Source organism: Thalassophryne amazonica, chromosome 3 (assembly GCF_902500255.1).
Source record: "Thalassophryne amazonica chromosome 3, fThaAma1.1, whole genome shotgun sequence".
Taxonomy (NCBI): domain Eukaryota; kingdom Metazoa; phylum Chordata; class Actinopteri; order Batrachoidiformes; family Batrachoididae; genus Thalassophryne; species Thalassophryne amazonica.
In genome coordinates this window covers 382,744-399,149 of record NC_047105.1, presented here as the reverse complement: position 1 = coordinate 399,149, position 16,406 = coordinate 382,744, and the positions used below count along the sequence as shown (strand labels likewise).

Here is a 16,406-nt window from a genome sequence, read left to right as displayed (position 1 = left end):
TCTCTCTCTCGCGCCCTCTCATTTGTTCTCTCTCGCGCCCTCTCATTTGTGCTCTCTCGCGCCCTCTCATTTGTGCTCTCCCTCTCTCACTCGTGCTTGCTCTCTTGCTTGCTCGCTCTCTCTCCCTTGTGCTATCTCTGTCTCACTCCCTCTCTCATTTGTGCTCTCTGTCTCGCTCGTACTCTCTCTTGCTCCCTTTCTCAGTTGTGCTCTTTTTCTCTCTCTCGCTCCCTCTCTCATTTGTGCTCTTTTTCTCTCTCTCGCTCCCTCTCTCATTTGTGCTCTTTTTCTCTCTCTCGCTCCCTCTCTCATTTGTGCTCTCTTGTTTGTGCTCTTTCTTGCTCTCTCTCGCTTCCTCTCTTTCTCTCTCGCTCTCTCTCTCGTTTGTGCTCTCTTGTTCCCCCGCTCTCTCGCCTGCTGTCTCTTTCTCGCTCTTTCTCTCGGTCCCTCGCTCTCTCTATTTCTCTCTTGCTCCCTCTCATTTGTTTTCTCTCTCTTGCTCGTGCTCTCTTTCCCATTTGTGCTCTCTCTCCCTCATGCTCACTCTCTCTTTCGCTCCCTCTTGCTTCCTCTCATTTGTGCTCTCCCTCTCTTGCTCGTGCTTGCTCTCTTGCTTGCTCGCTCTCTCTCCCTTGTGCTATCTCTGTCTCACTCCCTCTCGCAGTTGTGCTCTCTCTCGCTCGTGCTCTTTCTCTTTTGCTCCATCTCTTATTTCTGCTCGCTCACACTCTCTCGCACCCTCTCTCATTTGTGCTCTTTCTCTCTCGCACCCTCTCTCATTTGTGCTCTCTTTCTCTCTCACTCGTGCTTTTTCTCTCTTGCTCCCTCTCTCGTTTGTGCTCTTTCTCTCTCGCTCCCTCTCGTTTGTGCTCTCTTTCTCTCTCGCTCCCTCTCTCGTTTGTGCTCTCTTTCTCTCTCGCTCCCTCTCTCGTTTGTGCTCTCTTGCTTGCTGTCTCTTGCTCGCTCTTTCTCTTGGCCCCTCGCTCTCTATTTCTCTCTTTCTTTCTCTCTTGCGCTCTCTCTCTCTCTCTCGCTCGTGCTCTTTCTCTCTCACTCCCTCTCTCGTTTGTGCTCTCTTGTTCCCCCGCTCTCTTGCTTGTGATCTCTTGGCCCCTCGCCCTCTAGCTCTCTATTTCTCTATTTCTTTCTCTCTTGCTCCCTCTCATTTGTTTTCTCTCTTGCTCGTGCTCTCTTTCTCTCTTGCGCTCTCACTCGCTCATGGTCACTATCTCTCTTTCCTTCCTTCTCTTGCTTCCTCTCATTTCTGCTCTCCCTCTCTGGCTTGCTCATTCTCTCTTTCTCTCTCTCTCTCCCTCTCTCGCTCGTGCTCTCTTGTTTCCCCGCTCTCTTGATTGCTGTCTCTTGCTCGCTCTTTCTCTTGGTCCCTTGTTCTCTATTTCTCTCTTTCTTTCTCTCTTGCTCCCTCTCATTTGTTTTCTCTCTCTCTTGCTCGTGCTCTCTTTGTCTCTTGCGCTCTCTCTCGCTCATGCTCACTATCTCTCTTTTGCTCCCTCTCTTGCTTCCTCTCATTTCTGCTCTCCCTCTCTGGCTCGCTCGTGCTCTCTCTCTCTCTCTCCCTCTCTTGCTCATGCTCCTTTTCTCTCACCCCCTCTCTCATTTGTTCTTTCTTTCTCTCTTGCTCCCTCTCATTTGTTCTTTCTTTCTCTCTCTCTCCCTCTCATTTGTTCTTTCTCTCACTCATGCTCTCTCTCTCTCTCGCTCCCTCTGTCGCTCATGCTCCCTCTCTGTCGTTCATGCTCTTTCCCTCTCACTCCCTCTCATTTGTTCTCTCTCTCTCTCGCTCGCTCGCTCTCTCTCTCTCTCTCTCGCTCGTGCTCTCTCTCTCGCTCGTGCTCTTTCTCTCTCGCTCCCTCTCTCGTTTGTGCTCTCTTTCTCTCTCGCTCCCTCTCTCGTTTGTGCTCTCTTGTTTCCACGCTCTCTTGCTCCCTCTCATTTGTTTTCTCTCTCTCTTGCTCGTGCTCTCTTTGTCTCTTGCGCTCTCTCTCGCTCATGCTCACTATCTCTCTTTTGCGCCCTCTCTTGCTTCCTCTCATTTCTGCTCTCTCTCTCTCTCTCTCTCTCTCGGTTGCGCTCTCACTCGTGCTCTTTCTCGCTTGCTCTCTCTCTCTCTCACTCTCATGCGCTCTTTTGTTCCCTCGCTCTCTTGCTCGCTCTTTCTTTCTCTCTCGTTCTCTGTCTCTCACTCTCTCATGCTCTCTTTTGTTCCCTCACTTTTTCCACTTGCTTGTTCCCTCATGATTTCTCTTGCTCTCTCTGTCTTGCTTGTTCTCTCCTCCCTTTATTCCGTCCTCTTCTCACTTGTCCCCTTTTGTGTTTCACTACCTCCTTTAATTTTTTTCTTTGTTCTTTCCCCTTTCCTTTCTGCTCCTCATTTCTTCCCATCTCTCTAACCAGGAAAGACTGCAGCCTTCATGTTGCCAGTGATGGAGCGTTTGGTTTATAAGCCCAAGACGTCCCAGGTGACCAGAGTGTTGGTTCTGGTTCCGACCAGAGAGCTGGGGATCCAGGTTCACTCCGTGGCCCGTCAGCTTGCCCAGTATACCTCCGTCACTACGTGCCTCGCTGTTGGTAAGACTCACACTGGTTTTTAATCCAACACTGCGGGAAAGAAAGGGGGTTATTGTTAAAGTACGGAATAGGATTTACAGGTTTCTCCGTCCTCGTAGTTGCCTGTGTTGGGTTTGTGGAAGTAGCACATCTTTGACTGACAGAAACACCTGCTGCACTCAGCAAAATCAGGTCAAAAGTGTTGGCAGCGATAGAGACAGGGAAGGCCTGTGCAACCAGTCAGAGCAGAAATGCTCCTTCAATGCATCCACGTTGGATCAGTTAAACCCAGGGTTCTCACCAGCATTCTAACAGCGTAACGGCCCATGACCCTGCTGCATGAAAAAATTACGCTGCAGTTGGGCCATTACGCTGTTCCTAAGGGTATGTAACAGGAAAATGATGATTTCTGATGATCCAAAATTATCATTACTGATTGTGGACCCGCAGCAGGTCCAAAATCAACCTACAGATTTTTTTTTTTTCTGCCAACCTCAGTCATACCCATTTAAAGATGTCAATTGTGACTCACTTTTCTGCTGATTAAATTCGCTACCAGACTATCGTCTGTTATTGCGAGCAAGAAAAGAAAATCGTCCACCGTTTCACACCGCCGTTTTTTTTCTGTCTCTCTCATGACGTCCATTTTCCATGGGCCAGTGCACAAAGGTTCTCTGGTGTGGATCATCGTGCGTATGGGAAAAGTTCTCGTACAGCCGCTAAAGTTCTGACTCCCGCAGTGTGCATCGCACCGAGCGCTGGGGGGAAAGTTCTCGTACAGCCGTTAAAGTTCTCACTCCTGCAGTGTGCATCGCACCGAGCGCTGGGGGGAAAGTTCTCGTACAGCCGCTAAAGTTCTGACTCCTGCAGTGTGCATCGCACCGAGCGCTGGGGGGAAAAGTTCTCGTACAGCCGCTAAAGTTCTGACTCCTGCAGTGTGCATCGCACTGAGCGCTGGGGGGAAAGTTCTCATACGGCCGCTAAAGTTCTGACTCCCGCAGTGTGCATCGCACCGAGCGCTGGGGGGAAAAGTTCTCGTACAGCCGCTAAAGTTCTCCTTGCAGCGAGCCACGTGCTGCGGGATAGGAGAGACCAGGGCCAGAATTAAAAAAAAATTTTTTTATGCTCTGAAACACTATTACCTGCATTTTGAGTGCCAAATTGTGTGAAGTAAAGCCATAGTTTTTAAAAAATCATTGTTACAGCCTTACTTTAAAGCAGAAAGAAACAAGTCATCAGGCCAAAATACAGAACAGTGTAGACGTGTGTCAGGAACACCAGAAATGCTAATTTGTACACAGTAGTTTATTCAAGAAAATCCTTGTTTTTTCTTACATTAAATAACTTGTAATTAAAATAGTTTTAAATAATAAAAAAGAGATTCTTTAGAAATCTTTGTTTGTCTGTAAATTAAAACCATGATGATTGATTCCTTCATTTAATCTTAAAATAAGGAAAAGGTTTTTTTGAAATAGTAAAATAGTTGCTGTTTGAAGAGCCTTTGTTTTATTTAGAAGTATAGCAGCAGGTGTGAGTTTGCAGAGATGACAGGTGAGCTGGACTCTCAGTACATTTAACTAGTTGAAGGTCTCCTCTGCAGCTTCAACTTCAAATTGGTGGTGTTTTTGGAAACACTTTCCTCACAGTTTGAAACAGAGAGATGTTCTCTTTTTCTGTCTGGACATCAGATTTTGGTATATTTATTTAGATTAACAAAGAACCTTTATAAGCCCATAATGCAAAAGCTTCGGGGGCGAAGCCTAAGCATCCCCCCAAACCCCCGGCTTTTTAAGGTGATTTTTCCATCCCATTACGCTGAGAAAAAAATCCTGCTGAGAACCCTGAACCCTGCTTCGCTATAAACCCGATGTGTGTTTCAGAAGCATGACACGTTGCAGGGAGCCATATGATGCATACATCAGAACCCGTTATCTACAGATAAAACCTGATCCTTTAGAAAACTGAACAAAGACGCACACGCTGGTGCGGTTTGCTAGAATAGCCAATGAAACGCCTTCCGCCACATCCGGGAAAGGTGATCTTCCACTCACTTCATAATGACTTTACTATTGCTTTCATCCACATAGCAAAGAAGGATTTAAGCCAGTGAAGTTCCGACTTCTGTGTGAATTATTTCCTGTTTGTGAAAGGATGATGTGTTTAGTGTTCATCTTTGAGCTGCTTCCAGTTTCTCAGGGTTGCCACAGCAGATCCACTGTGGATACGCATTGGGATTTGGAACAGATTTTATGCCACATGCAAATGCGCTTGTACATGGAGAACACCAGTGTGGTCCTGGACTTCCCCAGTGGTCTCTCAGGTGTTAATCAGGAAAATGTCTGCTTCCTGTCTGAGATCTGATAGGATCAGGTGTAAAGGATGACATGTACACATTTTGAAATATCTAATGCCCCCTAAAACACAAATTATGCAGGTGGATTTGGTGTGTGTGTGTCTGTGTGTGTGTATATATATGACACCCGGTTACGCCAATCAGAGGTCACTAAAATTAACATTGAATCGGTGTGTAACTTTGCAAAAACAATGTCGGACTCTGTAGTTTTCTCTGGGCCCCTCCTCAAGGAGTGACATGTTTAGCCGCATGTTCTCCTTGAATTGCTGGCTGTCTGAGTGGTGTCCAAAAAATGAGGTGGGCTTCATAGATAATTGGCAAAGCTTCTGGGGAAAACCTGGTCTTGTTAGGAGAGACGGCATCCATCCCACTTTGGATGGAGCAGCTCTCATTTCTAGAAATCTGTCCAATTTTCTTAAATCCTCCAAACCGTGACTATCCAGGGTTGGGACCAGGAAGCAGAGTTGTAGTCTTACACACCTCTCTGCAGCTTCTCTCCCCCTGCCATCCCCTCATTACCCCATCCCCGTAGAGACGGTGCCTGCTCCCAGACCACCAATAACCAGTAAAAATCTATTTAAGCATAAAAATTCAAAAAGAAAAAATAATATAGCACCTTCAACTGCACCACAGACTAAAACAGTTAAATGTGGTCTATTAAACATTAGGTCTCTCTCTTCTAAGTCCCTGTTAGTAAATGATATAATAATTGATCAACATATTGATTTATTCTGCCTTACAGAAACCTGGTTACAGCAGGATGAATATGTTAGTTTAAATGAGTCAACACCCCCGAGTCACACTAACTGCCAGAATGCTCGTAGCACGGGCCGAGGCGGAGGATTAGCAGCAATCTTCCATTCCAGCTTATTAATCAAAAACCCAGACAGAGCTTTAATTCATTTGAAAGCTTGACTCTTAGTCTTGTCCATTCAAATTGGAAGTCCCAAAAAACAGTTTTATTTGTTATTATCTATCGTCCACCTGGTCGTTACTGTGAGTTTCTCTGTGAATTTTCAGACCTTTTGTCTGACTTAGTGCTTAGCTCAGATAAGATAATTATAGTGGGCGATTTTAACATCCACACAGATGCTGAGAATGACAGCCTCAACACTGCATTTAATCTATTATTAGACTCGATTGGCTTTGCTCAAAATGTAAATGAGTCCACCCACAACTTTAATCATACTTTAGATCTTGTTCTGACTTATGGTATGGAAATTGAAGACTTAACAGTATTACCTGAAAACCCCCTTCTGTCTGATTATTTCTTAATAACATTTACATTTACTCTGATGGACTACCCAGCAGTGGGGAATAAGTTTCATTACACTAGAAGTCTTTCAGAAAGCACTGTAACTAGGTTTAAGGATATGATTCCTTCTTTATGTTCTCCAATGCCATATACCAACACAGGGCAGAGTAGCTACCTAAACTCTGTGAGTGAGATAGAGTATCTCGTCAATATTTTTACATCCTCATTGAGGACAACTTTGGATGCTGTAGCTCCTCTGAAAAAGAGAGCCTTAAATCAGAAGTGCCTGACTCCGTGGTATAACTCACAAACTCGCAGCTTAAAGCAGATAACCCGTAAGCTGGAGAGGAAATGGCGTCTCACTAATTTAGAAGATCTTCACTTAGCCTGGAAAAAGAGTCTGTTGCTCTATAAAAAAGCCCTCTGTAAAGCTAGGACATCTTACTACTCATCACTAATTGAAGGAAATAAGAACAACCCCAGGTTTCTTTTCAGCACTGTAGCCAGGCTGACAGAGTCAGAGCTCTATTGAGGCGAGTATTCCATTAACTAGTAATGACTTCATGACTTTCTTTGCTAACAAAATTTTAACTATTAGAGAAAACATTACTCATAACCATCCCAAAGACGTATCGTTATCTTTGGCTGCTTTCAGTGATGCCGGTATTTGGTTAGACTCTTTCTCTCCGATTGTTCTGTCTGAGTTATTTTCATTAGTTACTTCATCCAAACCATCAACATGTTTATTAGACCCCATTCCTACCAGGCTGCTCAAGGAAGCCCTACCATTATTTAATGCTTCGATCTTAAATATGATCAATCTATCTTTGTTAGTTGGCTATGTACCACAGGCTTTTAAGGTGGCAGTAATTAAACCATTACTTAAAAAGCCATCACTTGACCCAGCTATCTTAGCTAATTATAGGCCAATCTCCAACCTTCCTTTTCTCTCAAAAATTCTTGAAAGGGTAGTTGTAAAACAGCTAACTGATCATCTGCAGAGGAATGGTCTATTTGAAGAGTTTCAGTCAGGTTTTAGAATTCATCATAGTACAGAAACAGCATTAGTGAAGGTTACAAATGATCTTCTTATGGCCTCGGACAGTGGACTCATCTCTGTGCTTGTTCTGTTAGACCTCAGTGCTGCTTTTGATACTGTTGACCATAAAATTTTATTACAGAGATTAGAGCATGCCATAGGTATTAAAGGCACTGCGCTGCGGTGGTTTGAATCATATTTGTCTAATAGATTACAATTTGTTCATGTAAATGGGGAATCTTCTTCACAGACTAAAGTTAATTATGGAGTTCCACAAGGTTCTGTGCTAGGACCAATTTTATTCACTTTATACATGCTTCCCTTAGGCAGTATTATTAGACGGTATTGCTTAAATTTTCATTGTTACGCAGATGATACCCAGCTTTATCTATCCATGAAGCCAGAGGACACACACCAATTGGCTAAACTGCAGGATTGTCTTACAGACATAAAGACATGGATGACCTCTAATTTCCTGCTTTTAAACTCAGATAAAACTGAAGTTATTGTACTTGGCCCCACAAATCTTAGAAACATGGTGTCTAACCAGATCCTTACTCTGGATGGCATTACCCTGACCTCTAGTAATACTGTGAGAAATCTTGGAGTCATTTTTGATCAGGATATGTCATTCAAAGCGCATATTAAACAAATATGTAGGACTGCTTTTTTGCATTTACGCAATATCTCTAAAATCAGAAAGGTCTTGTCTCAGAGTGATGCTGAAAAACTAATTCATGCATTTATTTCCTCTAGGCTGGACTATTGTAATTCATTATTATCAGGTTGTCCTAAAAGTTCCCTAAAAAGCCTTCAGTTAATCAATCAGTCAATCAATCAACTTTTTTCTTGTATAGCGCCAAATCACAACAAACAGTTGCCCCAAGGCGCTCCACATTGCAAGGCAAGGCCATACAATAATTATGAAACACAGTCTACGTCTAAAGCAACATAACCAAGGGATGGTCCAGGGTCACCCGATCCAGCCCTAACTATAAGCCTTAGCGAAAAGGAAAGTTTTAAGCCTAATCTTAAAAGTAGAGAGGGTATCTGTCTCCCTGATCTGAATTGGGAGCTGGTTCCACAGGAGAGGAGCCTGAAAGCTGAAGGCTCTGCCTCCCATTCTGCTCTTACAAACCCTAGGAACTACAAGTAAGCCCGCAGTCTGAGAGCGAAGCGCTCTAATGGGGTAATATGGTACTACAAGGTCCCTAAGATAAGATGGGACCTGATTATTCAAAACCTTATAAGTAAGAAGAAGAATTTTAAATTCTATTCTAGCATTAACAGGAAGCCAATGAAGGGAGGCCAACACGGGTGAGATATGCTCTCTCCTGCTAGTCCCCGTCAGTACTCTAGCTGCAGCATTCTGAACCAACTGAAGGCTTTTTAGGGAACTTTTAGGACAACCTGATAATAATGAATTACAATAGTCCAGCCTAGAGGAAATAAATGCATGAATTAGTTTTTCAGCATCACTCTGAGACAAGACCTTTCTGATTTTAGAGATATTGCGTAAATGCAAAAAGGCAGTCCTACATATTTGTTTAATATGCGCTTTGAATGACATATCCTGATCAAAAATAACTCCAAGATTTCTCACAGTATTGCTAGAGATCAGGGAAATGCCATCCAGAGTAACGATCTGGTTAGACACCATGCTTCTAAGATTTGTGGGGCCAAGTACAATAACTTCAGTTTTATCTGAGTTTAAAAGCAGGAAATTAGAGGTCATCCATGTCTTTATGTCTGTAAGACAATCCTGCAGTTTAGCTAATTGGTGCGTATCCTCTGGCTTCATGGATAGATAAAGTTAATTCAAAATGCATTATTATCAGGTTGTCCTAAAAGTTCCCTAAAAAGCCTTCAGTTAATTCAAAATGCTGCAGCTAGAGTGCTGACGGGGACTAGAAGGAGAGAGCATATCTCACCCATATTGGCCTCTCTTCATTGGCTTCCTGTTAATTCTAGAATAGAATTTAAAATTCTTCTTCTTACTTATAAGGTTTTGAATAATCAGGTCCCATCTTATCTTAGGGACCTCGTAGTACCATATCACCCCAATAGAGCGCTTCGCTCTCAGACTGCAGGCTTACTTGTAGTTCCTAGGGTTTGTAAGAGTAGAATGGGAGGCAGAGCCTTCAGCTTTCAGGCTCCTCTCCTGTGGAACCAGCTCCCAATTCAGATCAGGGAGACAGACACCCTCTCTACTTTTAAGATTAGGCTTAAAACTTTCCTTTTTGCTAAAGCTTATAGTTAGGGCTGGATCAGGTGACCCTGAACCATCCCTTAGTTATGCTGCTATAGACGTAGACTGCTGGGGGGTTCCCATGATGCACTGAGTGTTTCTTTCTCTTTTTGCTCTGTATGCACCACTCTGCATTTAATTATTAGTGATTGATCTCTGCTCCCCTCCACAGCATGTCTTTTTCCTGGTTCTCTCCCTCAGCCCCAACCAGTCCCAGCAGAAGACTGCCCCTCCCTGAGCCTGGTTCTGCTGGAGGTTTCTTCCTGTTAAAAGGGAGTTTTTCCTTCCCACTGTAGCCAAGTGCTTGCTCACAGGGGGTCGTTTTGACCGTTGGGGTTTTACATCATTATTGTATGGCTTTGCCTTACAATATAAAGCGCCTTGGGGCAACTGTTTGTTGTGATTTGGCGCTATATAAAAAAAAAATTGATTGATTGATTGATTGAAAATATCCAATCTCTTCACAACTCTCTTCTTCTGCCACTATCATAATTTTGGAAGATAGAAATATCCATGTTGACACCCCTTCACGTCTCCCCGCTGTCGAATTCCTTCAGCTTCTGTACTCTCTCATCCTGCAACAACATGTTGATGTCCCGACGCATTCCAACAGACACACACTTGATCTGGTCACCTCAAACTCTGCCCCAGTCAGCAACCTACTGGTTTACAGTCTTAAGCCTGGGTCCCACCGAATAATGAGCCACGCATGGGTGTGTCAGTGATTATTCAAAGAATGACCCACATTTTCATCTATCACGTATCCGCTATGAAGGTGCCTTTATGTGCCTCTCTGTACCCCGCATGTGCCACGTAGCAGCTTCTAGTGAGCCACAACTGACCTGAGCCTTGAATGCTTCGCATCAGCCACACTAAGCCACATAGTGCTGTGATAGCGCCATGATAACTCAATGTTGGCACACGTTTAGGCATGATGGGTTTGGTCCAAACCTCCAGCCCTCCCACACCTGGTCCCTTTAAAGTCTGGGTTTTCAATTCACAGCAGCATTTAAAGATGTCACATTTTTTAAATACAGTCCAAAAATAGACGCTGCAGTACAGACCCATGGTTGTGCGCTGTGCGCCAGGCTGCTGTCCACCTGTAATGCACCAGACCAGCTAGAACTTGTCCTTGAGAGGTGGCTCAAGGCCTCTGGGCTGACTGTTCATAAACAGGCGTACAAGGAGCACAGGAAGGCATATGCAGAAGCTTTGAGTGAAGCACGGTCCAGGTTTTATTCCACCATCATTAACAGCCCTGGAAAATTCAAAGCAAATTTTCTCAACAATAAATCGCCTTCTCAAACAACTTCACAACCACCTCATCTTTTTGAGAAGTTCCAGTCCGGCTTTCGCCTTGGCCACAGCACAGAAAGAACCTTGGTCAGGGTCACCAATGACCTTTTGATGGCATCAGTTTCTGCTTCCCCATCTCTTCTCATCCTCCTTGACCTAACAGCTGCTTTTGACACAATTGACCACAAAATCCTCCTCCATTGCTTGCAACATACCATAGGACTCTCAGAAAAATGTTTTAAACTGGTTCACTTCCTATCTGACCCACAGAACCGAGTATGTCACCCTGGGCAAAGCAAGATCACACATCCACAAGGTGATCTGCAGTGTCCCCCAGGGTTCTGTGCTGGGCCCCACACTTTTCACGCTCTACCTGCTTCCCTTGGGCCAGGTCATCAGCAAGCATGGTATATCCTACCATTGCTACGCCGATGACACACAACTCTATTTGAAAACAATTCCAACTTCCACAGCTCCCTTGGTAACATCCACACTGACCACCTGCTTGGAGGAGATAGAGGCGTGGATGAAGCTAAATTTGCTTCAACTAAACAGCTCCAAAACACAAGTCATTCTCATTGGCACTCCACATCAGCTCTGCTCTTCCACCATCACCAGCATTACCTTCACTGGCCAAAGCATTCCCCTTTCCACTTCTGTCACAAACCTAGGTGTCAGAATTGACCCACAACTCACTTTTGACACCCACATCAAACATCTCTATAAAACGTCATTCTACCAACTTGAGGACATTGCCAGACTTTGTTCAACTCTTACCCTGGCTGATACAGAGAAGCTTGTCCATGCCTTTGTCTCCTCCAGGTTGGATTGTAATGCACTCCTCATCGGGATCTCTGGCAGGAACTTACAGAGACTGCAATGCATCCAGAATGGTGCTGCCAGGATCCTGATGAGGGTGTGTAAATATGACCACATCACCCCATCCTCAAATCTCTCCACTGGCTTTCTCTCCCACTCAGAATTGAGTATAAGGTGTCCCTCCTCACCCACCAGTGCCTTTATGGACATGCCCCCCAATATCTCAAGGAACTCCTCACCCCAGCCCCCCACGCGCACTCGCCGATCCGCAAATACAAACACCCTCAAAGCCCCCAGAATCAAGATCAGCACCATGGGCGACCAGGCCTTGAACGCCAAGGCTGTTGAACGCCCTCCCAGACCACCTGAGGGCCCCACAGCCCACTGATGTTTTTAAACAAAAATACATTTATTTAAGAACGCTTTCCATTAAATTTTAGTACACCTTCTACTGTTTTTATTAATTTTGCCTTGCACTTTGAAATTTCTTAAATTTAAAGTGAATTATAAATCAGGGCTGTGAAAACTCCGTGGATCCGCAGGATTCCACAGATTTTATTATGGGGAGGGGGTGGGGTGTTAGTGATATACTCTTTAATCACTGAGTTTTTAAAATGCTTATCGCAAAGTGTTCTCTTTTTTCCGACATCGTGTAAGTTTTATAAGTCCGGGGACACTGATCTATGTGTTACAGATACAAATCAGTTTCCTCGGATCCGCGGAGTTTCACGGAGGAAAAATGCCACTCAAAGTGGAGCTGTTATGACAGTTGTCGTAAAGCAGGACTGGTTGGTTGCTGTGGCGACGCTGTGTGGCTCCTGTGCGACACTTAAGCTAAACTTAGCATGTGGACATCCCAAACTTTTAGAGCTTTCAAGTTTTTAAAAGATTTGTGCAGCCTGTCTGTGTCACGGAGCGACGTTGCACAGAGAGAAGATGGCGAGAAAGACGGTTTGAAAAAAGGACAAGAATCCGTGGAATCGTCACTGGCTTCATCAACACACCTGAAAGATAAAAGATAAACGTGAAAAGTGAACTGTGTCCTCTCAGGAAAACACGGTAAGAACTTTTATCTCCCTGGAAAATAAACATTCTGCTGTTCAAACAGGATTTTAGACAAGATTATGTGACTTTTTCACTAATCTAGACTTTCTTTCATTGTAAAAAAGACATTGTGGCTTTGAATGGATTTAGGCTGCATGAATTTACACAAGAATATAAGTGACTTTTTACTATAAGGTATGTTATTGATATTTTACCCTGATTTTCCAAATATTCTACAAGCTTCAGCTGTGGTTTTTGAAATGCTGTAAGAGTCTTTTCAGTCTTCATTAATTTCATGTAGTTTAATTGTTCTGAGTTAATGCATAATTTGGTTTACAATTAAAAGGAAAATCATTCCAGGTCCAACTTCCACATCATATTCTGTTATTTCAACATCATCACTGACATTAGGTCTCTCTCTTCTAAGTCCCTGTTGGTAAATGATATAATAATTGATCAACATATTGATTTATTCTGCCTAACAGAAACCTGGTTACAGCAGGATGAATATGTTGGTTTAAATGAGTCAACACCCCCGAGTCACACTAACTGTCAGAATGCTCGTAGCACGGGCCGGGGCGGAGGATTAGCAGCAATCTTCCATTCCAGCTTATTAATTAATCAAAAACCCAGACAGAGCTTTAATTCATTTGAAAGCTTGTCTCTTAGTCTTGTCCATCCAAATTGGAAGTCCCAAAAACCAGTTTTATTTGTTGTTATCTATCGTCCACCTGGTCGTTACTGTGAGTTTCTCTGTGAATTTTCAGACCTTTTGTCTGACTTAGTGCTTAGCTCAGATAAGATAATTATAGTGGGCGATTTTAACATCCACACAGATGCTGAGAATGACAGCCTCAACACTGCATTTAATCTATTATTAGACTCTATTGGCTTTGCTCAAAAAGTAAATGAGTCCACCCACCACTTTAATCATATCTTAGATCTTGTTCTGACTTATGGTATGGAAATAGAAGACTTAACAGTATTCCCTGAAAACTCCCTTCTGTCTGATCATTTCTTAATAACATTTACATTTACTCTGATGGACTACCCAGCAGTGGGGAATAAGTTTCATTACACTAGAAGTCTTTCAGAAAGCGCTGTAACTAGGTTTAAGGATATGATTCCTTCTTTATGTTCTCTAATGCCATATACCAACACAGTGCAGAGTAGCTACCTAAACTCTGTAAGGGAGATAGTGTCTCGTCAATAGTTTTACATCCTCATTGAAGACAACTTTGGATGCTGTAGCTCTTCTGAAAAAGAGAGCTTTAAATCAGAAGTGTCTGACTCCGTGGTATAACTCACAAACTCGTAGCTTAAAGCAGATAACCCGTAAGTTGGAGAGGAAATGGCGTCTCACTAATTTAGAAGATCTTCACTTAGCCTGGAAAAAGAGTCTGTTGCTCTATAAAAAAGCCCTCCGTAAAGCTAGGACATCTTTCTACTCATCACTAATTGAAGAAAATAAGAACAACCCCAGGTTTCTTTTCAGCACTGTAGCCAGGCTGACAAAGAGTCAGAGCTCTATTGAGCTGAGTATTCCATTAACTTTAACTAGTAATGACTTCATGACTTTCTTTGCTAACAAAATTTTAACTATTAGAGAAAAAATTACTCATAACCATCCCAAAGACGTATCGTTATCTTTGGCTGCTTTCAGTGATGCCGGTATTTGGTTAGACTCTTTCTCTCCGATTGTTCTGTCCGAGTTATTTTCATTAGTTACTTCATCCAAACCATCAACATGTTTATTAGACCCCATTCCTACCAGGCTGCTCAAGGAAGCCCTACCATTATTTAATGCTTCGATCTTAAATATGATCAATCTATCTTTGTTAGTTGGCTATGTACCACAGGCTTTTAAGGTGGCAGTAATTAAACCATTACTTAAAAAGCCATCACTTGACCCAGCTATCTTAGCTAATTATAGGCCAATCTCCAACCTTCCTTTTCTCTCAAAAATTCTTGAAAGGGTAGTTGTAAAACAGCTAACTGATCATCTGCAGAGTAATGGTCTATTTGAAGAGTTTCAGTCAGATTTTATAATTCATCATAGTACAGAAACAGCATTAGTGAAGGTTACAAATGATCTTCTTATGGCCTCGGACAGTGGACTCATCTCTGTGCTTGTTCTGTTAGACCTCAGTGCTGCTTTTGATACTGTTGACCATAAAATTTTATTACAGAGATTAGAGCATGCCATAGGTATTAAAGGCACTGTGCTGCGGTGGTTTGAATCATATTTGTCTAATAGATTACAATTTGTTCATGTAAATGGGGAATCTTCTTCACAGACTAAAGTTAATTATGGAGTTCCACAAGGTTCTGTGCTAGGACCAATTTTATTCACTTTATACATGCTTCCCTTAGGCAGTATTATTAGACGGTATTGCTTAAATTTTCATTGTTACGCAGATGATACCCAGCTTTATCTATCCATGAAGCCAGAGGACACACACCAATTAGCTAAACTGCAGGATTGTCTTACAGACATAAAGACATGGATGACCTCTAATTTCCTGCTTTTAAACTCAGATAAAACTGAAGTTATTGTACTTGGCCCCACAAATCTTAGAAACATGGTGTCTAACCAGATCCTTACTCTGGATGGCATTACCCTGACCTCTAGTAATACTGTGAGAAATCTTGGAGTCATTTTTGATAAGGATATGTCATTCAAAGCGCATATTAAACAAATATGTAGGACTGCTTTTTTGCATTTACGCAATATCTCTAAAATCAGAAAGGTCTTGTCTCAGAGTGATGCTGAAAAACTAATTCATGCATTTATTTCCTCTAGGCTGGACTATTGTAATTCATTATTATCAGGTTGTCCTAAAAGTTCCCTAAAAAGCCTTCAGTTAATTCAAAATGCTGCAGCTAGAGTACTGACGGGGACTAGAAGGAGAGAGCATATCTCACCCATATTGGCCTCTCTTCATTGGCTTCCTGTTAATTCTAGAATAGAATTTAAAATTCTTCTTCTTACTTATAAGGTTTTGAATAATCAGGTCCCATCTTATCTTAGGGACCTCGTAGTACCATATCACCCCAATAGAGCGCTTCGCTCTCAGACTGCAGGCTTACTTGTAGTTCCTAGGGTTTGTAAGAGTAGAATGGGAGGCAGAGCCTTCAGCTTTCAGGCTCCTCTCCTGTGGAACCAGCTCCCAATTCAGATCAGGGAGACAGACACCCTCTCTACTTTTAAGATTAGGCTTAAAACTTTCCTTTTTGCTAAAGCTTATAGTTAGGGCTGGATCAGGTGACCCTGAACCATCCCTTAGTTATGCTGCTATAGACGTAGACTGCTGGGGGGTTCCCATGATGCACTGTTTCTTTCTCTTTTGCTCTGTATGCACCACTCTGCATTTAATCATTAGTGATCGATCTCTGCTCCCCTCCACAGCATGTCTTTTTCCTGGTTCTCTCCCTCAGCCCCAACCAGTCCCAGCAGAAGACTGCCCCTCCCTGAGCCTGGTTCTGCTGGAGGTTTCTTCCTGTTAAAAGGGAGTTTTTCCTTCCCACTGTAGCCAAGTGCTTGCTCACAGGGGGTCGTTTTGACCGTTGGGGTTTTACATAATTATTGTATGGCCTTGCCTTACAATATAAAGTGCCTTGGGGCAACTGTTTCTTGTGATTTGGCGCTATATAAAAAAATTGATTGATTGATTGATTGATTGACAGGTCAAATAAAAGGTTGAATATAGGATCATTTAAATATCCACTAATTTTGAGATTTGTTCTTCCAAGAGATGCTGAAAAAGTATCACTAGATAAAAAT

At 42.9% G+C, this 16,406-nt stretch overlaps 1 protein-coding gene across 1 annotated transcript in view; it reads left to right on the top strand.

Moving 5' to 3' along the window:
* Window positions 1–16,406, top strand: part of ddx27 (DEAD (Asp-Glu-Ala-Asp) box polypeptide 27) — a 152,003-nt gene that overhangs the window by 28,963 nt on the left and 106,634 nt on the right. The window contains 1 exon segment of the mRNA XM_034164273.1: window positions 2,416–2,589. Coding sequence (XP_034020164.1) covers window positions 2,416–2,589 — 174 coding nt within the window.